Source organism: Trachurus japonicus, chromosome 13 (genome assembly GCF_045865225.1).
Source record: "Trachurus japonicus isolate A0001 chromosome 13, Traja_1.0".
Taxonomy (NCBI): Eukaryota; Metazoa; Chordata; class Actinopteri; order Carangiformes; family Carangidae; genus Trachurus; species Trachurus japonicus.
The window spans coordinates 41,374,186-41,401,216 of record NC_140919.1 but is presented as its reverse complement, the minus strand read 5'-3'; the positions used below and the strand labels follow the sequence as shown (position 1 = coordinate 41,401,216).

The window sequence follows — 27,031 nt, the reverse complement described above, 5'->3', positions numbered from 1 at the left end:
TTTATGTCATTTCATTTGTGAATGTTCTGCTTCAGAAATTAGTTTCACTGATGCAGCTCAGTTTATTTCTGATCATAGACTAATCAGTTAACTGGTGAGTAATGAATTAGGGAACGAGCTAAATGGAAAGCTTGAATGAAACCACTTATCTTTCTAGCAGAAACCAGTGAGCTGTGAGTGTCAGTTTTAAGTGGAATTCCCCTTAAAACACACGCTGTGAAACTATAAGGTGGAGTGGATTCCAGTGTGCGATTACAGTAATAAGAGAGCAGCTCCTGGCTGTCATTATGGGCTGTACTGTTATGTAACACATCGGAACTTCAGTTCTGAAGTTTCTTAGAAAAGTAGAAATGACAGCTGGTTTGAGACACATGGACCGAGGCAAATGTCTCACTGTAACGTTCCTCATCAATATTGAAAATGTGATTATTATTTATGCCTCTGTGCCTGCAGCAGTCAGAGCTGGACTGTTTTTCTCAGGTTCCCATAGTTGTGGAAAGTCTGTGAAGGATCTCAGTCATCCTGGACCTGCTTGGGGTTCCTACTGAGATTTTACCTCTCACCCCTCACAGACAGTTCACTTCTGACAGACTGGTGGGGCTTTCCAGGGAAAAAGATTTAGATTTACAGTGCAGTCATAATTTTATAACATAATTATGATGAGGCTTTTTTTCCTCTTCCATAAAAAGGGCAAGTGTAAACAGTTCAGAAACTGGCTTGCAGCCAGTTTATAAACCAGGACACAGCCAGGCTTTAACTACAATTAATTACTTACAGATCAGTTATTATAGGTTGTAAAATCTACAGCAGCTAGTTTACACTTTCACTTTTGAATGTGACCAGTTCCTGGAAATGTAGATATACATTTAAAATCCAGACTTGAACTAAGGCCAATGTCACGTTTTTGATCTAACAATGAATGACTCATTGTTCCACTTCACATAAACCCAGAAAACACAAGAGTAAAACCACATTTTGGTAAATCATTGAAAATGACACTTTTGTTGTAAAACTGTACATTTTGTATGGTACATCTCACCACCAAAAATGGTGCACATGTAATTCTAAGTTGTCTTCCTGTGGTGATTCCTGTAAACATGTTAATTTGGGGTCTTTGACTTCCCCTGAGGTTGTCTTCTCAGGCCGCTGTCACATTCAGTCTGTCTTTCCCAACAAACTCCAACTAGTCTAAAGCTCCCATGTTGTATAAAGGTAGAGCTCAGTGTGTTGTTTGATTACCAATCAGGTCTAGGTTCTTAATTAATACTGTGTAAGTATGAAAGTACTTTGTGATGTCACAACAGAACAGTCACAACTCTAGCATCTCCAGCAAAGCCCACCTGGACCCACTGGCCAACCAGAACCAGGCCTATGGCGCCGGTGTTTAGCTATAGTCACTTAAAACACCGGTAAATATACTAGTTCCTGCATCAGCCCTGCTCCTGAGATAATGATTAAATATGCTTAAGAGAAACATTTTATTATACCTTGAACATACCCCCATAAAGATTTTTTCTCAAAGATTAGAAAGACGAAACAAGAATATGGAGACTGACGAGCCCCTGCACCACATGTGCCAACAGGAGGGTCGTAACTTTAAACCAGATGTTTAAATGGTGGGAAAGTAACTTTAGCATAAAAGTCAACATCACAGTTCACCCCCCTGTGGAAGAAACTAAAACACCCCCAAACTGTGTTTAAAAGATGAAAAGGTTTCAAATGTAATACATGTCGGCAGTGAAACTTCAGAATAAAAGCAAATAGATGCATGGAAACTACAATGTCAACATGATCAATATTTGTTCAGCCAGTGTGCTAAACCAAAGCTTTATATGTTGGTAGACAATAAATTACTTTGTTAGCATATTTGTTTTTGTTTTTAGCTTTAGCATCAAGACAAGTGGAAGTCTCTGTTAAATACTGGACATATTGAAGGACTACTCCACCATATTACAACATGCAGGACTCAGGGTGAAGTCAATAAGTTTGAGGGGTTTACTGTTTTCTGGTTCTGGTCTAAGCTACAGATAAGTCACTGGGAACGGTCTCTGTATTTGTACATCCACCATAGCTCCATTCATTAAATAACAGATGCCATTTGAAGATGATGCAACAAGACAGTGGATATCTTCACATTACCTTTTACAGTAGAAACTATTTAAAACATGAACACGTCATAGGTCGTGTTTACATTCATTCCTTCTGTCATGAGTTAACTCCTCTATACAATCTGCTGATTGTACACTCCTGTCCCTTCAGTCTGCCCCGGTGCTTCTATTCTGAGGCTTCACATTTCTCAGTTTAATATTCCAACTCATCCAACAGCTTTTATATAGATGTCCTTTCGTCCAGGCACAGAGTTCATTTCACTTCAAATTCATACAGAGAAATATACTTCCTCATTAAATGACAAACCCCCTTGGGATTTACCTAATCTGGATCTGAGGACAAAACATGTTTAATAAATGTGATGATCAGTCAGTTTATGATCCAACATATAACTTTAGTTAAGAGCCTGTTCCATATGTTACTGACTGTTATCATGGGCCTCACAAACCAGCCCAGATCACAATTGGAGCTAAAAATATTCGTCTGCATTTGCTCTCCTCCCTTATTTCTTTTGACCCTCCACTCCTTTGTTGGCCCCCACCTTCCACCTTCCACCCCCAACCACCACCACCACCCTGCTGGCAACCTCCTCCCTTTCTCCTTCTCCACTCTGCTTCTATTCTATCGTTCATCTTGTTTCTCTGCAGCCTTATCGAGGGCGTTCTCTCTATTTTCTGCTTGGCTCTTTTCTATGGTTATAATCAACAGATCTGCAGCGCCATTTTATTATGTGTATGTGTGTGTCTGTGTGTGTGTGTGACAGCAGAAACATTGTGTTTAGTGCTACATTTAATCGCCACCAACCACACAACTTCCTGCACACAGAGTACAGTGTGTGTGTGTGTGCGTTTTACATGAATGCAACAATTAGTGTTGTGTGCACAGACTGTTTGTGTATAATTCTGTTGCCTGTTTCTCTAATTGCAGTGTTCTGAGCAGAAATGTAACATGGTATGGTATGCGTGTATGTGTGTGTGTGTGTGTGTGTGTGTGTGTGTGTGTGTGTGTGTGTGTGTGTGTGTGTGTGTGTGTGTGTGTGTGTGTGTGTGTGTGTGTGTGTGTGTGTGTGTGTGTGTGTGTGTCTGTGTGTGTGTGAGAGAGTTTGTGCAGTGAAATCTAACTATGGAAGCCAATATAAAAGCACAGCAACTAAACAGCATGGTGGCTGTGTGTAATTACACATCATTACTGAACCTCTCGATGTGAGGAGTGTGTGTGTGTGTGTGTGTGTGTGTGTGCGCGTGCGCGTGTGTGTGTGCGTGCGCGTTATTGTGGGGAACAACAGTCCATTCTATACGGCCTCTCTCTCTGCTTTAGTGACAGGACGACGCAATTCAGAGAAAGTTAAGTTAAAATAAATCTGTGTTAGATTATCCTGAACATGGAGAAGTTCCACAAGACGTTTCACAAATAAAACCTTTTTCATATTCATAAGATTTGTTTCTTCTTTATGTTCATAGCAGGAAGAGATGCTATAGTGATCCACCATGACTGCAGAGCTTTTGTCTATAAATCAATGCGTCATCTGTAATCAGTTTGGTGGCGGTCGGACCCACAACTTTTCAATCACTTGTCCAGTTCTTGTCTCAAAGTACAAAGCTCAGGCCTCATTATTCAATATTTCTCATCCTTCTGTCTGTTCTGTCATCACTGGAGCTGTCTAGCCAAACGAAAGCTTGTTTTGCAGGACAACAGTGTGCACTGGTTTCCCACCACTGAGACTTCCTCCACCTGCAGCGCTAATGAAATCACATTAGCTAACACACTGTTAATCTGCATCTGGTTTGGATGCAGATTACCTTGTGTCATTACTGTGTTGATAAGCAGGCATTAGCAGGTTGTGTTCAGGCAGTCTATGACATTACCAGAGAGTTCATGTCCATAAATCAGTGTGTCATCTGCAAACAGTTTGACCGGCGTGGGACTCAAAACTCTGTCCTCTGCACCACAAAACCATGCTTCTCTGCTGCTACATGTGTAAGTGATTCACTGGTTGTTTTCTTGTGTATAAAAATGTCTAATGCCCTTTCAACTACACCACACAGCCAAAATATCTCTTTGATGGATTCCTTCTTTTAAAGGCACTTGCTGTCTCCTTCTTCGGTAATTTTGATGTTTCTATTTCTTTCAATTCCTTTTCATTTTTATTTTAATTTAATTTTAGACAAATAACACAAGACACGTGTGGCAATAACCGGAATTAAAAACAAACGAAACAAGACAAGACTATTTCTTTCAGTTCCATTATACCTCAATCTCAAAATATAACTCACAAACCCACTCTCATTAAGAGAAGCTCAGATCTGTAAAGGCAGGTTTCATGTATAAGATATCTTTACCAGTGACTTATCTTTGAAGAGTTCAATCCTGGTCAGTGCAAACTCACTTTTGAACAGCTTTTCCTATTTTTTTTGCCAACTACAGCTTTTTGGATTTGGTATAGGCCTACTACCATGTAGTGATCCAAGTGATCCAAGACATGCACTGGCAGACTGGCAGAATTCAAACGCACAACCTGTAAACTAGTGTTGGCAATACTTTCTTCTGACAATACTGAATCACAAGAATCAGTTCATTAAAAAGATTTGTTCAAAAAATCTGTTCCATATGTTCAATGAAATTACCAATACATTCGTGAGCACAGACATTCGTGAGCAACAAAACGACCGGTTCGCGAACGTATTGTTGTGTCACTTGTATAGTAGCTAGTGAACGTACTGCACAGTGAACGTGAGCCCTCAGCCCTGAGTGGCAGAACGTTCAGTCAACGCATCACTGAACATGCACCGTTCCCTCGCAATGGGAGTCTCCGCCATCAGACAGCGATTCACGGACCACAGCTCAGAAAAGAACAGGTGATTCTGTTCAGTTTGTTCACTCAAACAATTCGTTCTTTTGAATGAGACTTTCCTGAATGAGACAAAACTACTGGAAACACATTTTGTTGTCTTTTTGTGAGCTGAAAGATTTGTTAAATGGAATTGTATAGTTCTTTTGTAGGCCCATAGTTTGCGTCTACATAGTTTTACCTATAGTGACAGGTTTTAAAACGTCTTTTCTTAACACTTCTGCCACTTTTAAATATCATCCACCTGATGAATATGAAGTCCAGTGCCCCTCCTATAGTTCTGTGTTGAGTCTCTGAGGGAAATATCAGATCTTTCTTTTATTAAATGAAGACTGTCCACTTACCCCCTTCTCTTTTACCGGGGGTACTAGGCGATCGCTGGCTGCCTCGGCGTGACCCCTCAGGCATGGTGTGATGATGTCACAGGAAGTAGAAACCTGCAGAAAAAACATTGAGAAACGGTTAACGTCCACTTCAGCACAGACTTTCTGTGTCATCCTGGTGCACAACAAGTACCGTACGTACATCCTCTTTTGTCTTTTGTCTTTCTTTTTTCAAAACATGTCACAGCATAGAAGCCCAACAGTTGCACAAAGAAACTTTAGACACAGAGAGAGACAGGAGGTAAAGCATTTTATACACATCTTTGTCTGAGAGAAGAGGGGGGGTTGCAAAGAGAGGCGCTCACGAAAGAACTCGTTCCTTCTTGTGTAAAAGAGACTCAGGATGTATGTAATGTTTGGCTGGAAGACAAGAATGCAGTCTTTTCTTCAAAGGGACCATATTGTAGGAAGTTAAATCTCCAGGTTTAAAAGTTTATCATTTCTAAACAGATGGATGAAGCAAAACTCTGTGAACTATACATTAAACTCAGCATTGTGTGTAGATAATGTAGACAACATTTTGTGGGAAGCAGATGAACAACCTTGGACTAGTTTATTTTGGGTTAATGTTAGATTTTTTTTAAAGCAAATATGAGTTTATCACACACACAGGTCTCACAAAACATCTTAGTGAGGAGAAAAGAGAGGAAGAAAAAGAAAATATGGTTACCAGCAGCATACTGTGCTTGGATCCAGGGTCATTCCCTTCTCTCTGCCCCTTAATAACAATACAAACTAATGAAAAGTACATCGCCACTATACTGTAACCTTGGTATGCTTGGTTTAAAATACTTGGTTTAAAAGTTGGGGTCAGATATTCAGGTGTGGTGGTTAAGGTTAGGGGAAGAAGCCGTAACAGCTCACAAAGAATACAGAAAGACGTGTGTGTGTGTGTGTGTGTGTGTCCTTTAATCGATACAGTAAGGGGTTGACCCAATTAGTCCATTGTGTGCGAACCAGTGTTTCTGCAGCTGTCCGCAAAAAGACTGAGATGTGGGTCAGATTGGGGGGGGGTTGGGGGAGGGGGGTTAGTCAGCTGGTGTCAGTAATATAAACCAGATACCGGTTGCAGGTTTAAATCCCTGAGCTGTGTGTGGAAACATCTGCAGGCTTCATGTGCTGCTGTGGGGATTCCACAGTTAAAGATCCCAGACAAATGATTGAATGTATGTCAGACCAGGACTTTAAAAAGATCAGATTTCACGGTTTAGACACCAACGTGGTTTTAAGAAAAACACAAATTCATGTTCAAATGGCTCAAAACACCACATGCTCATGAAACCTTAGGATTTCAATTCTGCTGACTGGAAACAAAAGTTTGACGGCTAATAACCAGCGATCGGTGTGTAGACGTCCACATTTCTATCCACTGCACCAGAGCCTCGTGGGCCACCTGAACACCTGAAACTTCTTGTCGACCCTGTTGCTGGACTTGTATTACAAGTTTCCTCCTTTGAATGAAAGTTAAGGGAATAGTTTACCAAAAAATGAAATTCAGTCATTTGGAATGATTTGACAGCTGCAAATAATAACAGATATCTGGAAAATATCTTTTGTTTTCTCTATCTTAAAGGAATAGTTCACCAAAAAAATGAAATTCAGTCACTATTGACTCACTCTCATACTGATGAATACTCCAGAGTAGGCAGCATGAGTACAAACAAAGCTCATGTTAAAAAATGCCTGATGGCTCATGGAAATTCAGGAAATGTGCCAACTCTGGTGGGATTCAAACCCCTTTCCTCAGGAAAATCCACTCATGTAGCGCTGGAATCACTTCTACAATGATGAACTAGCAGTCCAGTGTGCTGTCCATTGTGTCACAGCGCCGTGCACACCATGAACTTCAAGGGACAAACCTCAAACGTCTTGTGGACCCTATTATCTGACCTACATCTCTCCAGCTTTCTCAATCTCAATCTTTATCCTGTTTTTATTTTTCAATATTCTCATTTTGTTGAACATTACCAAAAAAAACCAAGCTGTTCCTTCATCAGGCGTGACTCTACGACTGCCTGTACCTTTGATAGTGAAAGGAACACATCATGTGTAAACAGCATGTCTCCAGTGGGGCTCGAACCCTCAACCTTTGAAACTATTGTTTTGTTGCTGTTTGTACAAAGCTCTATCCGTTGCACCACAGAGCCATGGCCTCGCCTTCAGTCTGCAAAGTGTCACATTGACACTCAGTTATCCATGAAACAAACTCTAATGTGTTGCCTGGTGGGAAGCCTACAGTTTGGCATGATTCTTATGTACAAGGTGATTGGTTTGGTGTTCACCGGGCTTCTGGGAGTAAAAGAACATCTTTAAACAGATCGACTCTGGTGGGACTCGAACCCACAACCTTTGAATTCCTTACTGTGTTCTTGCCTAGAAGTCCAATGCGCTATCCATTGCGCCACAGAGCCGTGCTGTTGGCACCGGTTAGGCCAAGTCTGACACTGTGAGACTCCAGCTGTCCATAAGACACTCTGATGCAGATTCCTAAGTAGAGGCTGTTTAGTTTGGCTTCTACTGAGCTTCAGATGATGCAGGTCATGTTCCACAAGTTGAGAGGCACCGTGCCTCAGACAAGTTGCCTGACTTGTAACTGTCCATCTCTTACCAACACTGGGAAACTGGTCCTCATGATCACTACACTGGCTTCCTGTGAGTCAAAGGATAGACTTCAAAACCTTACTGTTGGTCGTGAACTAAACAACATGTTAGATTTATTAGGTCCATGTGGAGCATCCAGACCCCTCAGGTGGTCTGGGACAGGTCTACAGAGTCAGAACCAACCAAAGTGAAGCAGCATTCAGTTATTATGCTCCTCATGTGTGGAACAATCTCCCTGCACAAACTGTCAGTCAGGTTTGAAAACGTTGTTGTTTGCTGTAGCTTTGACACATTATTTAAATTATTTTAAACCATTCTTAACTATTTATTATTGCCTTTACTGGCTTATTACTTTATTTTTCTTTTAAATGTATTTTGTATTGTCTATATTGTATCTATGTGTTTCTGTGCCTCTGCAAAGCACTTTGAATTGCCTGGTGTATGATTTGAAGCTGGAAACCCACACAGGCAGACATGCCCCAGGTGACATTGCTACCCAGTGCACCACTGACTCACAACAGTCATCTTTTGACTTATCTTCTGACTATAGAAAAGTAGGATTCAGACTGAGGACCTTTGAATCATCTCAGTGACTTCATGAGGCAAACAAGAAACCTCTTGTTGATTCCGTTGCCCGACTCCCTCTGAATCTCTGCAGCAAATCACTGATAATACCTAAATGTTTCCTTTCATAGAGTAAAAAGGATCAGGGATCAGTGGGAACTACTTGAGATGTTACAGGAAACAGCTGGGAAGGGTTGGGAAGTATCTAAATTACGATACCATTAGACCTCCTTTTCAATTTTCCCGGGGCATGCAGTATTACTGTGACCAATTAAAAATCGTGTTGTCCTACAGCTCAGACAGAGTCGCCAAAATGTGACTGATTATAAACAAAAACATTTTACTATTGAAGTGAAATTGAAAACTCAACTACATATATGTAGGTGCTGGACATAGACTCATTATTTAGCCATTAAATATAAATATTTAATATGAGCCCCCCTATATGAGCACATTGCATTTTTTTTTAAATGACAGTAATGAAACTGATACCTATTTTTAAGATGCGGTGGGAAACCTTATCACTGTATTACGGCCCAACCCTAGAGCATAGTGAACATGAACACAGTATGTTGTGCTCAGACACCACCAGGTGAGGTCTGACTCCTCTGGTGTCCATTGTCTTTGAGTTTGAACAGAAAAGTAAAACAGAGATAATAAAGACTGATGAGAGTAATCAGAGGTTCTGATGATGAAATCTCAGCCAACAGAATTATTAGTCATACTTGTACCTTAATGGGCCTGCAGATCTGCAGACCACAGAGAGCACTGCAACATGTGCGTGTTTACATTTCCCCCTGCTCCTATCAGGGTTCATGTTTATATGACATCACTGAGACTGAGGGAAAGGCCTCATTCACATGATCAATCTCAGGCTTTTATCCTTTACCTTAATATATAAGGAGGAGTGGAGCTTCATCCATTAGTGGGCATTAAGACTTTCAGCAGCACCTCATACAAAGTGTGTGTCACAGTTTCACCCAGTTTCTCTGACAAAGTCACCATTTAAAGGGATAGTTCACCCAAAATTGAAATTTCACTCATTATCTCCTCCCCCTCATGTGGACTAAGGGCTGGGAGAAGTTTCAGAGTCCTCCGTGGCTTCTCTGAGTTACAGGGGGTCTCGGCGTAGCAGTGCATGTCCATATAACGGTTGCAAATGGATACCAACTGTCTTCGTAACAAAAAGACACACCAAAAAACATCCAAATACCTCCATGCTGCTCGTATGTAATGTCTGTCTTGTATTGAAGCCCCGAAAAATTAAATGAGTCTATATTTCAAGCTTGTTTTGTAGCGGAAGTCCAAATTTGATGAACCGGGAAGAGGAGCTTTACGAAGACAATTGATATCCATTTGCAACCGTCATATGGACATGCACTGCTACGCCGAGACCCCCTGTAACTCAGAGAAGGAACGGAGGACTCTGAAACTTCTCCCAGCCCTTAGTCCTCTTGAGGGTGAGTAGATAATGAGTGAAATTTCAATTTTGGGTGAACTATCCCTTTAAAAGTAGGTGTCTCACATTTTCGTCTTCATTACTAAAACACTGTGTAGATGTGAACAGTAGAGCGTTCATTTATTTACTCATTTAAACTGGTTCCAGATCTTCCTTCTTCTGTTTCACTGTCTCTCTCTCACTGGTATGCCAACATACAGACAAACTAGTGCGCACCACGCACTTCACATAGTATGTCGCCTACTCAACATCTGTCAGAATTTTCACTGATTGTTTACAATCTCACAATATCAGAATGACAGACCCACATTTAGTTAGAATATCCATAGAAACTGGAAATATCTAACATCAGAGTGTTAAAAAAAAGAATATCTTGGGGTTAGTGGTCATTTTGGGTCATTAGCATCACATTATCTTCTCAAATTGAGTCCCTTCCATTGTTAGACAGAGAAACAGGAAGCAGCTCAGGCTGCATTAACTCCTGTAGCCTGTTTTACTGGAAATGACTAAGAATATTATCGTTCTAGCTACCTTCCCTTAAAAATCTGTTGTTGTTTTATTTTCCCCACTATGTGGCCCTCTGTCTTCATCATAGAATTTCCCCTAACTTGAAAAACCATTATTACACTGCAAAAATTCAAAATCTTACCTAGAATATTTGTCTTATTTCTAGTTAAAATGTCATTTCTAGTCAAAATAAATCTAATTATACTTAAAATAAGACTCATCACATTTAAAAAGCAGCTTGTTTTTAGACACTTAAATTTTTTCAAGCAAATTTTCCACTTAAAATAAGTAGAAAAATCTGACAGTGGAGCAAGTTTTTCTTTCTTATTACAAGCACAAAAAACTTGCTTTCACTGGCAGATTTTTCTACTTATTTCAAGTGAAAATTATCTAAAAACAAGTTAATTTTTAGGTGATGAGTCTTATTTAAAGTGGAAAGAGTTTAGTTTTGACTAGAAATGAGACATTTTGACAGGAAATAAGACAAATATTCTTGGAAATATTTTGAGTTTTTGCAGCGTATAGAATCATGTTGAGAGTGAACACCAGACACAGTCACTAGTTCAAAACATGAGGCCCAAGAAAAATGGTGAAAACACACACAGACACACACACACACACACACACTGTTTCTGTCTGAGACAAGACAATGTCAGGAGGCCCCACTGACCCAGAGAGGGAAATCCACACACACACACATGCACACACCCATTGTGTTATAGCAGGGTGGTAGCAGAGAGAGGTCAGATGTAGATGGGGAGAGGTGGACACACACACACACACACACACACACAGACACACACATATACATACAATTTTAACACTGTCACAGAAGTGTCTACATGCCACATGAAACTAACTTTCTCTCTCTCACACACACACACACACACACACACACACACACACACACACACACACACACATAGAGTCACACTCAGTGGTGCAGGCTAAACAAACACACTGACAGTGAGTGTAAACTTCCAGTAGTGCAGTTCAGAGAAGAGACACACAGGCGCCTTCTGTCTTCTGTGTCTATGTGTGTGTGTGTATGTGTTGTGTACTTCACTTGTCTATTTAGTTTCATGTAACGGAGGTTTACAGTAACGGAGACAACAGAGGCATCTGAGATGTAAAGGTGACATTCGCTAATGTCTGAGAATGTCTGTTATTTTCACTTCTTTGTCTCTTTCTCTTCTTCTCTTTCTTATCCCACCCTGTCTCTCAACAGATTTGTGGGCGTTTCATGTCTTTATCATAATAGAGAAAGAATGAGAGAGACAGGAAATCAGTGCAGGGAGAGGGGGTGACAATATGAACCCAGGCCAGTGGCCACTGCAGCTACGACTAAGTCCTAATGGTAGACTGTATGCTGCCTTCTTTCTTTCTTTCTTTTCTTTCTGTATTTCTTTTCTTTCTTTTTTCTTTCTTTCTTTCTTTCTTTCTTTCTTTCTTTCTTTCTTTCTTTCTTTCTTTCTTTCTTTCTATATGTCTTTCTTCTTTCTTTCTTTCTTTCTTTCTATGGCTTTCTTTCTTTCTTTCTTTCTTTCTTTCTTTCTTTCTTTCTTTCTATGTGTCTTTCTTCTTTCTTTCCTTCTTTCTTTCTTTCTTCTTTCTTTCTTTTTTCTTTCTTTCTGTCTTTCTTCTCTCTCTCTTTCTTTCTTTCTTTCTATATGTCTTTCTTTCTTTCTTTCTATATGTCTTTCTTTCTTTCTATGGCTTTCTTCTTTCTTTCTTTCTTTCTTTCTTCTTTCTTTCTTTCTGTGTCTTTCTTCTTTCTTTCCTTCTTTCTTTCTTTCTTCTTTCTTTCTTTTTTCTTTCTTTCTGTCTTTCTTCTCTCTCTCTTTCTTTCTTTCTTTCTATATGTCTTTCTTTCTTTCTTTCTATATGTCTTTCTTTCTTTCTTTCTATGGCTTTCTTCTTTCTTTCTTTCTTTCTTTCTTTCTTTCTTTCTTTCTTTCTTTCTTTCTTTCTTTCTATATGTCTTTCTTCTTTCTTTCTTTCTTTCTTTCTATGGCTTTCTTTCTTTCTTTCTTTCTTTCTTTCTTTCTTTCTTTCTTTCTTTCTATGTGTCTTTCTTCTTTCTTTCCTTCTTTCTTTCTTTCTTCTTTCTTTCTTTTTTCTTTCTTTCTGTCTTTCTTCTCTCTCTCTTTCTTTCTTTCTTTCTATATGTCTTTCTTTCTTTCTTTCTATATGTCTTTCTTTCTTTCTATGGCTTTCTTCTTTCTTTCTTTCTTTCTTTCTTCTTTCTTTCTTTCTGTGTCTTTCTTCTTTCTTTCTTTCTTTCTTTCTGAGCTTCATCCACTGAGCTTTTCAGAATCCTCCTCCTGGGAAAACTGTGATGGATGAGTTTGTGTTGTGTTGCTCTGATGTGTCGAACTGGACAGATGATCTTCATGATCGCTCAGGTGCAGACACACACATTGTGTCGTACACACTGAGCATGTGCGTGTCTGAAATGAGGTCAACTCAACTCAGTGTGGACGCAGAGTCAGATTTGATTTTTAAAATGTAAACATGAGCCACTTCTCTCTCTCCAACCAGTGAAGGGTTATGAAAGGTTTCGCGTGTGTGAGTGTCACTTCATTAACACATTCATCATCACACAACCCATGTAGGCCAGGACATCGTGTGTGGTCTCACTCTTTGTGTCTACGGACCCGGCGCACTCCGTCCTGCTGTGTCTATTGTCCTCATAGCGTCCACAACCACACAACCACACAACCACACACACATGCACACACACAAAGTGACGGTGCTGAGACTGACAGTTGGTGGAGTCCAATATGAGTCAACACTGCCCACAGTGTATGTGTATATGTGTGTGTACATGTGTAGGACTGTCTCTGTCTTCCTTTCTGTTTGGACCCCGACCTGCTGTGGTTGGGCTGGTCCAACTTCCTGTCAGCGTACCTGAGTCTACCTGCACATTCTGTCAAAGCTTTAGACAAACCTGAGGTGACTGTTCAAAAAGCCTGTTTTACAGATTTCCACAGTTACCACTGTAAAACACTTTCCTCAAAACTGTAAACACAAAACTCAATCATCAAACTAATTAAACCAAACCTCTGACTGTTCAAAACCAAACACAATCCTCAAAACAGTGTTATCTGTGCTCAAAAACAAACTGTTCTCAGATCACACAGAAGCCAACCAAAATAAAAAACACCACTAAGCATTTATTACACAGTGGAAAAGTGTCAAACACACAGTGCTTAGACCATGGATCTCCAGAAATGTTGGTTCTTTTAAGAATTTTGTTGCACTATTGCCCAATGTGAGTCGTAACAGATAATGCCTGACGAGGCGTCCATTATCAGAAATTAATGGACGACGCAGAGGCATGAACCATCCGACGTGAAGCGTCATTAATTACTGATAATTGGACACCTCGAAGGGCATTATCCTGCTTATACCATGGTCACTTACCAAAGAAAGAAATATTAAATCAATAATTAATATTTTAATGTTGTTTTTACAGTTAAAATCACGTTTTTCACAACAAGCGGCTGAGCAGACTTTATTATCTCTCGTTGGCGATAAAAAAACAAAAACTTTTTGTAACAGACACCTTTAATCAGAATAGAGTATTTACCCAGACCATGGTATAATACACTGTTAATGTAGTCCAGTATCACACTTTTGTACTTTCCAGTTCACAAAAATATGCACATTATGTTAACTGGCGACTATAAATTGTCCATAGGTGTGAATGTGAACATGATAACATCAGCTGGGACCTGATCCTGCGTGGATAAACACTATAGGCTACTCGCTGGATAGATGGATGTATCATCTACGTATATTAGAACTGGGGTGTGTATATTTATATCAAGAAAGGATTGTCCAGCACTATGAGCTGGTATGACTACCAGGGGGAGAGCACAGAGCTGTCTACTGCTGATATTATACTTATCACCTCATACAACCCCACTTCAAAAAAACTGAACTAACCCTTTAACCTCTCTAACCTGTGTTTTCCATTACGCATCATGACTGCTTCACAATGCACAATGTGTTTTTGTGAGTGAAAATGTATTTAGAGTTCTGCCAAAATAATGATTGATTCAATAAACGGGCTCAGGCCACTGAGGGTTTGTTCAGACAATGGAATTTAGTCTTTTAATAATTACGAAAAAACTAGGCCTGGTTACACACACACTGTTCAGTATTTTGTGTATATATATTTATATATTTTATATATATGTAACTATTTGTTTCAGACCATTTTTCATTAATTTAATGCATAAAAACTGTTTGATAATTTCCTGATATGAGGTTGTAATGGTTTTCCGCCTGATAAAATGTACTTATGTATCTTTATCATGATCTTCTTCAGGGTTTTCTGAATACAGACTAATATATCAGATTCAATATACAGTTTCTCTGGCTCGGGATGAAAAGTTCTGCTCTCAGAACAACAAATGCAATCATGGTTTATGGAACAGAGAGAGAATAATGTAAAAATAGTGTTGTGAAACTTCTCCAGAGGGAAACATCTAGTCTGAGTCACAGCAGTCAGAGAGACGGTGACCTCCGACCTCGGTCTGTTAGCGCGCGGCTAAATCTGGACGGCTGTTTTTGTTTCCTCCAGCTTGTTTTGAACTTAATTCAGTTTGAGCAGTGGAACCAGGACAAGAACAAGTTTTGGAAAGACTGTTCTTCTGGACTTTACCCTGGGTAAGACTTTAGTCTGGGAACAAGACAGCGCTGGACCGCTTCACCATATAACAACAAGCCATATGAACGGGTTGTGTTTAGGTTGTTAAAACATAATCACTAATAACTAAAATAAATAACTTATGAGATAACTGAGATAAAAAAAATAACTGATCATTGATTAGGGATCAGTATTTGGTAAGATAAGGTAAGTGAGTAGTGTGAAACGTTTTGGCCACATGTTTTACAAACATGTCGGCTTGCTTGAAGTAAATAAACTTCTGGGTGCATGTTTGAGTCGCCATCTGACGCTGTCTGTGGAGAAAAATTGTGGCTTTGAAGGATGTAAACAGCCTAAGCAGCTGAACTTACATCCACTCCCATTCATTGCTGCCGTGGTGATGCGGGGACAGACGCAGCTACCACAAAACAGGAGCAATTAAACTGAAAATCTTCAGATTCATTCTTTTAGACCTAAAATGATATGAAAATACACCCCCGAGTTGAATTCGCCTGGAATTGTCCTTTAAATGGCTCCGTCGACCAGGTGCAGGCTACTGTGTCTGGAGCTGACGAGAGGATCTAAAAAAGAGAGCGCTTGATGGAGCGACCAGAGCTACGACGACGACCCTGCCCAGGTTGAGGAGGAACCAGGGCTGTAAACTAACTTTTTGACTCACCTGCCAAGGGGACCGGTAGATGAAAAAATCTACCGGCCAAGGACATTTTTTACCGGCCAAATAATAAATTGCCTCTTTTCGTTACATTTACAGTACATCAGTTTCAGCACTTTTCATTGAGATAACAGTATTTTATAGCAATACAAGCTTAGAAAAGAAGCCAAAGCCAAATAAATTGTAATCTTATTGAATAATCCAAACATTCCAAATTGGGAAACCTTAACATTGCAAAACTAACAAACGAAACACTTCTATTCTATTCTATTCTATTCTGTTACTCAGAGATGTTCACAAGTCTTTTTTTGCAAGTCCAAGTCAAGTCTCAAGTCTTTGTGGGGTGAGACTTCATCAAGTCTCAAGTCTTTGGTCACAAGTTCAAGTCAAGTCTCAAGTCTCCAAAATATAAAAGTCTCCTGTCTCTTCTGGTTAATGACCCTTCTATCAACTGCTGCTATCCGGTCTATTAAGAATACTGCACAGCTAAATCTAAGAAATTTAAAGCATTTACTGTATTATTATCACTCCTTTATTAGCATACAGTACCTATTTATTAGTTGTTTATGATCACTTTAAATAGGCTATTGCAATGCAATATGAAGAAAACACACAATGAATTTTCCTTTAAAGAAAAACTGTATCTAGAATCAAGGCTGCTCTGCCCCTCTGCATGTGTCTGACAGATGAACTGCTGTTATTATTATTTTTTAATTAGCTCAGTCAACTCGTGGGGGCGTGTCGACCCGTGCAGACTTCCATACGGGCCTTCAGTCATATTTCGCAGCAAAAAAACAACAACAACTTATCCTACAGTAGCCTGATATGTGCCAGACCAGTTGTGCAGCAGCTAGTCCCCGTGAAGGAGGGCCAGACAACAGACGTTGTGCCTCACCTGTACGGACGGTGCGGCTATAGGCTATTAAAAAAAAAAAAAAAAAAAAAAAAGCCGATTCACAGTCACCTGCCACTCACTCGCAGCTGACTGAGCTGTCAGAGGAGCTCTGTCCCTCTCTCTTGTGTTTGGCTGCACTCTGGCACGAGCCAAAAATAATAATAATGATTGTTCACGAGTCCCAAAACACGAGTCCAACTAGTCAAGTCTGAAGTCTCTGTGTATGCAACTCGAGTTCGAGTCGCAAACTGAGTCCTCATCTCTGGTCTATAGCTCCGTGAGCGCGAGAGAGATAGGCGTCGCACACACACAGCTGCGGGGCAAAAGCGCTGTCAACCGGCGCGGAGAAATGCACGTCTGGTGTGGAAGGGAGGGCTCCGGCTCACGCGGAGCGCGGCGCTGTAGCGCTTCCGCGGTGTCCGCGTGTGACACTGGCGTGAGGCTACGTTGCTTCTGAGGGAAACTGTTTTCTACAGCGGGGTCGTCGGGGGAGCTACTTCAGTGCGACACAACAACAACAACACGGGACAAGCAGGACAAACATGTACCCGCCCCCGTGGCGTGTAGCCCTCCAAATTTAAGTCGCCAGGGGAATATTTTAGTCGCATTTGGCGAGTGGCGACCGTTAGTTTACAGCCCTGGGAGGAACTATGAAGTATTTAGCTGTAATGGAAAAATGACCTAAACCAAGTCGAGTCGATGTGTCACTGTGTAGTGGAAAAGGGTCAAAAGAAAGCTCAGTAAATAATGAAATATAAGACTATGAGGAATAAGTGCTCACCATTTGGCAAGCAACAGGTCAGTGTTGTTACCTAATGTTTTATAACAGCTTATGAATAATTTTTAAAGTGTCAACATCTATTAGGTTGTTCTTTATAGGGCTTTGTACTAAATGCTAATTCACATACCCTCCATTGTGTTTATTGTGCCAGCATGCTACATAAAACCAGAGCACTGGGCAAGTTCATCCAGAGGGGAGCATGGACCTTTTGAAAATAATATCATAGCACTGTGAAAGTCTGGCTAAAAATATGAGCTGCTGTACAACTAAACACAAACATTTTGTTCCCCATCAGAGAATACATGTGTTCTGTTGTTCTAGTCATGTTCTATTTTCTTCTGCTCCTTTGTCCTATGATGCATTGTTGGAAGCAGAGTCGTCTCAGTGGACAGTTGAACCATCGAGGTGAGGCTGTAAAACTGTCGTCGGCTGCTGCACTGTAAAACTGCACAAGCTCAATGTGTGTGTGTGTGTGTGTGTGTGTGTGTGTGTGTGTGTGTGTTTATGTGTTTGGAAATTCCCTGTATGTATTTATGTCTTTTGTATGGCTAATAGCACACTGTTGGAGAAAAGGTGTGTGTGTATGTGTGTGTGCACGGCCGCGCGTGTGTCTCAAATTAGTGGAAAGATAAAATTACAGACATGTTTTTTATGGGAAGTCTGGAATGATAGGGGGAGCAGTGATTCATAAGGGGAATACACAGGCAGACACTGGAGCTGTCAAACACACACAGACCTACACACACACACACACACACACACACAGACCTGAACATCCACATCAACCTCACACACCTGGTTTAAACCACAAACACAATGAACACATTAGACTATTGTCCCTATACTGCTCTCAGATCAGAACAGTGACGCTGGAGAATGAATCATGGTTAGAAGCAAATCTACTGAAGCCATTAGAGTCAGACTGAGGCTGTAAACAGTGTTTTACTTTGAACCACCTGTAAGACCGTGGCTATCACACAGTGGACTGTTTTGGGATCTGATCCTGCAGTTTGCAAGTTCACTCTTCTGTTACTTCATCATCTGTGGGACCCAAAACCACAAAGACTGACTCACTGCTCCTCTGTTTAATGAGAGGCTCAACGCAGCGTTCAAGGGCAATCAGAAAAACCAAGAACCAAGTTCCCTGGATGCCTCCAGCTGAGATCAATGAGCTGTAACCTGGCTGAAGCTGGTGACCTGATATCGTTTTGCTGCCGTCATGATACATTTACAGAGAAACTTTGGTACCAGTTCTCACCCTGTGCACATCAGGGGCTAGGATTTCTACTCTAGTGGGACTCAAACCCACAACCTTTCAAGAATTCTTTGTCACATAGTAGTAGTAGTCACAGAGTGAAATGTTTCCTGGTTGTTCCTAGACTGGCCATATAAGTAAAAATAAGAGGAATATATAATGAGAAAAAAAGAAATAAAATAGTTCATACAGTAGTACATAGACCAGTACCAGGTTTTGCCATTTTCTACATTTTTCAGGTTACGATAATTTAGCATCAGATTTGGGTTTCTTTGTGTTGTGATGACCTGTTACAGTTCACACCAACCACACCACAGCTGATGCAGGACACATCCACACTCATGCTTTTGTCTTTGAACGCCTCTCTACAGTCTTTTCATACACAGAGTTCATAATTTGCAGTGTTTCCTCCTAAATGAATGTAGAGGAAGCACTGATTTGTATTGCTTACTTTGTGAAAAGCCATTTGGTTACATGCTCGTAGGCCGGGATCAGACTACACAAATTCATTTTCACACGATTTTGTCGTGGCCAACACATTTCCAGCTGTAGGCTCCATTACGAAAGTGGGGAACAACAAAGGACGTGTAGTGTAACGTAACTGATGAACGTCCGCTGTATGACGCCCCAACAGAAAGTCTAGCGTGTTAGAATCTTTTCCATTTCTCTTTTCTAGTCGTGAACCTTGGTGTTGACCAATAGGATGACACACTGCTCTGACACATTGTTTCTGTAGCTGATGTTACCTGGCCCTCTGTGTTGTGTTTTCGGTACGGACTGCCCCAAGTGGGGTTTGAACCCTGGTCTCCTGCACGGCAGGCGACCATACAAACCGTTGTGCCAAGAGGTCAACGACCGCTTGGCAGTCAGGTTTGCACGTCCTTTATGGGTGAGTGAGTGGATGCACCTGGATCCTCCGTTACATTTACAGTGAAGCTACGTTAGCTCACTTCATGTGCTCAATGTAAGTCAATGGTGTCATGTTCTCTCTGAAGGACAGACAGTCACCAGACCCAGGAACAGCTCCTCCATCGTTTTTTCTTCCTTTTCTTTTTCATGTGTGAGCTAAAGATCGCTAGCATCAGTCACAGCGCTACTGTAGCCATGACTGACAGTTTATTGTGACGCCTCCCCGACAGCCTATGAACTCACACAGCGTGGTGATTGATGATTGGTCGGGGTCGTACTTGTAGCGTTGCCAGCCTCCCGACCAAGACACGGCAAGAATTTATGCCACTGCGATCATTTAATCTGACATGGTGGCCAACATGACAGACGGAAAAATAACATAGTCTGCACCCGGCCTTAGACAGGAGTCCTAGGATGCTGATTCTGTTGAGTAGAGCTGCTTTCCAAAAGAGATGAGGGCAGAACTGGTCCGTCTGTCTCAGCTGATGAGCTGTAATGCTGGCAGCATGTGTGAGTCTGTGCTGCGTTGTGTTATTTGTCATGGGTTTATGTGTTTTTGTTTTATTTTGGAGACATTAAGACTTAGTTTTTATGTCTCTACCACCTCACTGTTTCACCACAGAGCTACACGAGGAGCAACGTGTGATGTGTAGCAATTATTATAATAATAATAATAATCTGGGAATCATGCACATGTACACACACTGTATGTGTATCCATGCATCTGTGTGTGTGTTGTTTATGTTGTTTATTGAGTTGCTCTGAGGTTGGAAACACTGCGGTATACATCTGTCGCCTGAGCTACACACACACACACACACACACACACACAGAGAAGAGAGAGAAGAGAGAGAGAGCCTCTGTCTAACCACAGGCGATGCTAAATTGTCAGACTAATTATTATAAACGACAAACACTGGTCACTGAGGAAACGATCCACCCACATCCCATAATTACACTGTGCGGGCTCGATATTAAATACTTGAGACGCTTGGGTTCGTTTGATTCCTGTTTGCCTGTGAAATCAATGGCTCCTTGTGTTTGTCGGGAGGTGTGCGCTGCTTCAGATGAAAGACACACACACAGACACACACTGTTCACCCGACGTTGAGTTCAAGCGTCCTCGGAATTTGCTGCAGCGCATTCAGCTGATGTCTTCTAGCTTCAGCTCAACGTGCCGTCCCACAGTCTGACACTCACAGGGCTACAATCCTCCACCTGTGGGTTTCCTCTCATGTGTGACACTACAAGTTCTACACACTGTCTGCTACACACCACACAACCCACACACAGACAGTCTCCCCGTTTAAAGCATGACACAGCATGAGGATGTTTGCACAATAGCTACCTCAAAAGCACCATAATACAGTAGAACCAGCTCTTAACTACTTGTATCATTTTTAATAAAAACCCACCTGCATTCTATTTGTGGTTTCCAACATCCCATATTTCCTGGGCCTCATTAAGTGAGTTGTGACAGGTAACGCTCCACTCATCACACAGGTGCATCTCAGTAAAGTAGAATATGATGGAGATCGGCAGTCTTCTTCATTATAGTGTAGCTACTGAACCAGACTACGGCTCTGTCCCATTTTAACTACTTCCAATTGTTTCTGGCCTTAGCACTTGGTTTTCCACGTTCTCGTCTAACGGTAGAATGTCCCAATTCTTTTAAGGGCAAAGGGGAAGTGTTTTTCAACCCTTCAAACTGCCACCTAAATTTGAGGGAGTTCATCAGCTGATCAGAGTGAGACACCATTAGGTTACAATAGTGAACTTTTTCACTATGTTTTGACTTTATAAGATACTGAATATTGGGTTTCCGTTAAATATGAGCCAGATCATTACAATTAAAAGAAATCAAGACAGATGAAGATATTTTAGTCTCTATGTGTGTGTTTGAATCTATATAATATGACTTTTACTATTTTAATTAAACTACTGAAATAAATGAACTTTTCCATGATGTTCTCATTTATTGAGATGCACTTTTAGTTCCCTGCTGTTGAACATCACTGATGCAACCCTCCTCATGAATATGTATTGATTTAAGGTCTCTCATTGGCCACAGACAGAAAAAGCACATTAACATGTACAGTTGCTTCTAAGGAAAAGAGAGAAGACACAAACAGACAAACAGAATGAGTTTAAAAGTCTAATTGAGAGAGTTTGTCTGCCCTGATGGAGGGAGAGATGACAGGAGGTGTTAAAGAAGAGGAGGAAGAGGAAGAGGCCTCTGTGTGTCAGAGTCAACAAGTCCATGTTGAAAATCCTGCTTCATGTTTATTATTCTGTCAGACTTTCTCTGAGCCCTCACCCCTCCCTCTCTACTGCAGCTCTGAGTTTCTCTGTCATTCTCCTTTGCTTCAGACAGGACATTGTGGAACGTCCCACTTTGATTGGTTCTTTATCGCTCAGCTCTGCTTCTAATTGGTGCACCATCAAATTATCTTTTTAAATAAATCATCTCTATCACTTTAAAAACACTTTAATATGGCTATCTCTAGTTTTTACACTGACCAAACCAATAGTTACATATAAGACTAAGTAGCTCAGTTGATGAGTTTAAATGACTATGCTGAGAGTGAACGTGAAATCTAAAAATCTGGAGTCATTTGGATGCTTTAATTCACTGAAGACCAAAGTCTATCAAAACATCTTAAGAGAAAAAGTCATAAAAGAATAAATATGTTTCCCAGAATTCATCTGCCAGCCAACTGAAATCTGACTTCTGCCAAAGAAGATGTGGAACACAACAGATACTGTATCTCAATTTGAGTACTTCCATACTTACACTAACTAACTACAGTAACTAACTAAGATGCAGCGTACTGTAAGTACCCGGATGGTGGCTCATAACGGTCAAAAAGATGAGTGTGGAACGATGGACACTTCCCACCCTCAATGATCGCTGTCTTGGCTACGTAGCAGAATATAATCTATCTAAAAAAAACTGTAATTTCCCATCTTGGGATCAATAAAGGATCTATCTATCTATCTATCTATCTATCTATCTATCTATCTATCTATCTATCTATCTATCTATCTATCTATCTATCTATCTATCTATCTATCTATCTATCTATCTATCTATCTATCTATAATACCTAAATACTGGTAGGCCAATGTTTTCCACCAGTAAGTAGGCTGACACGGCGGCGTAATCTCCATCTTGCATTTAACAGGTGGTGCACACAAGTGATAAAAAAGTACTAGTAACGCGTTCATTGTTGCTAAATGCACAGGGGTTGACAGATTCAGCTTGGTGCAGTGGCAATTTCATGCCAAAAGGCTGTGCTGAAGGTGCGCTGAAAGCTCACAAGCTCCAACCGCACACGTCACCAAAACAGGCACGTTTCAATGCAACAAATAATCACAACAACCACTATTCAATGCAACTATCTGAATCAGCACATACATGTATATCTATATCGATTGTCCCGTCACATCATGATGTCAGAACATGATGCAAACTAACGAGTTCACATCTCTCTCAGCCAACCACAAACAGCCTCGGCATCAGATAGTGAGTATGTATAGTTGGCATCTCTCATCTCAGTAATTCAAAAGAAAAGAGAAAAAGAGAGATGTTCGTCGATGCGTCCTTTATGCACAGCTGCTTCTTTCATTCCCGTTGCATGTGCCTGGTCTACGAAATTAGGTATACTACATGACAGTGCACTCATGAAAGTATTTGAATTGAGACACAGCTAGAGACAAATGGAGGGAGGGAGTCAACAAAGGTTAAAAAGGTCACTGCTGTTGTAGAAGACCTGAGCTCTCAGTCCCTCAGGATCCCTGTGAGGATAATGATGATACCAGGTCATCCAGGGTCAACACACACATCCATGGTATGAAATCTAACATCCACCACTGGAGCGAAGCAACGTGAGCAGCCAGCTGAGTCCTCCAGACACTGGTACAAGTGTGTCAGCTCACTATGATGTCATCAGCAATTACTGCTGTTAAAGCAGGCAGAGCCAAACACTCACAACTGATGAATAATGCTGTTCCTTAAAGGGACATTGTGTAACTTCTCCTGTTATCTATTCACAAAAATCGATTATTTCGTTCAAAAGTCTGTTTTTCATTAATCAGTAATCCCCCCCATCAACAAACTGAAGTGTTCATATCTCCATGGAGCGGGTAAGCTCGGTGCTGGCTGCCATGTGGTGTCGCCATGTTTTTACGTTTTTACGCAGTGAGGAGGAATGGAGCGTTACACTGATGCTGCATTCACCTTCAGTCGGGCAGACGGCCGTCGCTAACAAACCAGATGTCATTTTAGTCACAGAAGTCCAGAGAAAGACGGTAAAACAATACCACATCGCCATGACAACATATTGTCACGTGTATTGTTTTGCCTCGTGCTGACAGACCACTTGTTTACATAGAGGCTTGTTTATGCCGTTACGTGCAGCGGCTGTCGTCCGTCTGCCGTCTGCCCAATTTCACGTGAATGCAGCATGAAAAATACGATTGAGTTGCTTGCGATATACAACCGCAACGCTAGATGGGAGTGATTCCTACACAATGTACCTTTAAATATACAATAGCAGTATCAGTCTTTTTAGAACTGCCACCTTACATGACCTCGAGTCAACACACACACACACACACACACACTGAATCAATAAGGATCCACTCAACCCAGTTCTGTCCTTTTTAATCTTTGATGTGTTTTTGCTCTCGACAAAGAATGTTATTAGTGAGATCCATGCTCAGAAGGATTTAACTGTCATCTCCCTGCCAACACGCACACACACACACACACACACACTCACACTCACACAAACAATTATAAGTCCATTACTGTTTTTCTCAGTGAGCAATCGAAGGACCTTATTGGCTGACGCCCAAAGACGCAATCTCCATCAACCTTCAGACACACATGGCCATCAATTAAGTGGTGTGGGTGAGTATAGTGACTGCGTGTCTAGTTACTGGAAGATTTCCACTCATCCTGTTTAGTTTCACCTGTCAAAAATAGATTTCTCTCTCTGACTTTTCAGAATAAAAGCTTTCAAACTAAAGATAAGACTAATTATAATCACCTTTTAAAACTGTCACTTAGTGCGCAGACACAAGCCAGCCATGTTAGTAGATCTCTCAGCACAACGTTTTCATTTTCTTTTTCGAAAAGTCTCAGTCACTCCCCAAAACAGCTGCTGACTCTAGCATTTATCAAACAAAAAGGAGCACACAGTGCATCTGATGGGGAATATTTTCAGCGGCGGATTAATCCACATTTGTTGCATAGTGAGTATTTATGGAAGCAGGACTGTGTGTGTGACAGAGTCTAAATAAACCACAGTGTGTGTGGATCGCTGATGTGTTTTTAATCGTTTTTGGAAACGGTGGAATCAGATCTATCAGCTGCACACACGCAAAAAAACTCTTCAGTAGAAACAAATGTTGTTTTCAGATGCACTAATTTAATTGCGTGTTACGGCTTATTACAGACCCAGAACCATGACTGGCTGTGCTGTGTTGTGACCAGGCCTCTGCCTCTCTTTGTCTTGCTGACATTCCACTTTTCTTTTTTTTTTCTGTTGGAAGTTTGTTTTTAGAAGAAGTGTTTGAAAGATGAGACAGAGGGAAAGTGACACAGACGGAGAGCAAACAGGACGAGGGGATCAGATTCATGTCGTCTCATTTCAGAGTCAAAAACATCACAGTCGACTCTATTAAAACTGAATGACAACTCTCCTGGATATGATGAAAGTGTCAGCCTTCAGATTAGTCCAGTTCATTCTAAAAACAACAATAAATGACCTGCAGTGGTGCGATAAAGTGATAGAATGTGAATAAAGAGAGAGATGTTGAGGTTGTTCACAGAGTTAACCCACTGAGAGATGCTGTTGTCCTCAGGAGTCTCAACCAGATGACTTGAACAACTTCAGTCCAGATGACATCAGTTTAGTTCAGTTCAGTGTGTTAACACCGGTTTGACCCGCTACTGCCCCCTACAGGCTGCAATGTCCATGGCTCTTTCCAAAAGCCACTTTACAGAACAAGCCACCATTTAACTGTTTGTTTGAGTCTTTGCAGGAAAAAAAAACTCAGATTGAAAAGTCAAGATGTACAGAACATTCACAGTTATGCCAGTGCTGTTTTTTGTTACCATGGACAAGTGTTGGAGGGGGGTGGTGGGGGGGGGGTCACCTGGAGAGCAGGGGGAGAGGTCAGGAGGAGAGTCACCTGAAGGCTGTGATGATGTGACAGTGAGTGAACATGCACAAAAAAAAGTGCAACACACATTAATTCACACTTCTCTAATGTGAATTGTGTGATCGATCACAGAGTTTGAAGCTCTTTTATTTTGTGAGCATTGTAATTATGAGTAGCTACCATTAAATTACATTGTTATTATGCTTTAATTAGAATGTCTCTTTTTTTCCCCCATCTGTTTCTATTCTGCATGTACTCGTGTTTATAGCCGATGGCTTTGTCTTAATTTGAAGGGAGGTCTCCTCTTGACCTCCACCGCATCAGTCTGCTCTGAATTCTGTTCCCAAGCTTCAAAATTAAAAAAAAAAAAAAAAAAAGAGAGAGAGAGAGAGATAAATGCAAAAGTGTATTAGTTACAGAGTGAGTGGAGTGTAGGTACCTCGGTGCCGGTGGGGAGAGGAGACATGAACGTCCGTGCAGACTCCGCTGATCTCAGTCCCGTCCTCCGTCTCTCTGACTCGTTCTCCGCTGTTGCTCCTGCTCTTTAACCGGACGCATTGGATCAAATACTTCCCCAACTGCTTTCCTCCTCTCTCTCTCTCACACACACTCACACACACACACAGTCTCACGCAGTCTCACGCACTCACGCTTAAACATGCACCGTATTATCCACTTCAACTTTTCTTCCCTATAACTTGTCAGTCCTCCGGTTCCTCCAGTAGTAACCTATTTGGACGTTTTACGCACCAAAAGCGAGAGAAAAAAAGAAAAGAAAGAAAAGAGAATCCATCCAACTTCTGTCCGCAGAGACCTTCATGTAATCTCTTCGTTTAAAAAAAAAAGAACTTCGGAGGAGGAAGAGGAGTAAAAGTTTTAAAGTGGCATTAGAGCGCTGTGAAGGTCAGACTCCCGCTGGAGGAAGATGAGGTCTGGTGGTTTGGAGACGAGCTCGAAGAGTCGGCTTGACCCAGTACCGCTGCTGCAGCTGGGGGGAGGGAGGGAGAGGGGAGGAGGGGGAGGGAGAGAGAGAGAGGAGGTCCGAAAACCAGGAGGAGAGAGAGAGAGAGAGAGAGAGACCTCAGCTGCAGATGTTTACAGGACTGGAGAACCAAACAGTGCTGAGGTCTGGGTTCTGAGGTTCTGACTCGGCCGGAGATGTTGTGATATTACAGTCATTTACTGTAACAGGTGTGATCGCTAAATAATGAACTAATCA

General features: G+C 41.2%; 1 protein-coding gene and 1 non-coding gene across 3 annotated transcripts in view; both read right to left on the bottom strand.

Moving 5' to 3' along the window:
• Nucleotides 1-26,703, bottom strand: part of LOC146976667 (uncharacterized) — a 37,672-nt gene extending 10,969 nt beyond the window's left edge. The window contains exons 1-2 of one of the 2 annotated variants that reach the window (XM_085796583.1): nucleotides 26,252-26,703; nucleotides 5,302-5,394 (exon numbers count right to left, since the gene is read on the bottom strand). In XM_085796583.1, coding sequence (XP_085652709.1) covers nucleotides 5,302-5,365 — 64 coding nt within the window. In that variant the 5' untranslated portion in view covers nucleotides 5,366-5,394; nucleotides 26,252-26,703. The remainder of the gene's footprint in view (nucleotides 1-5,301; nucleotides 5,395-26,251) is intronic. The other variant, XM_085796584.1, reaches the window with a different exon arrangement.
• On the bottom strand, nucleotides 7,660-7,751 carry trnar-ucu (transfer RNA arginine (anticodon UCU)). The gene is given in 2 exon segments: nucleotides 7,660-7,695; nucleotides 7,715-7,751. It is a non-coding gene; the product is annotated as a tRNA-Arg (tRNA).
• Nucleotides 26,704-27,031: the final 328 nt, after the last annotated feature.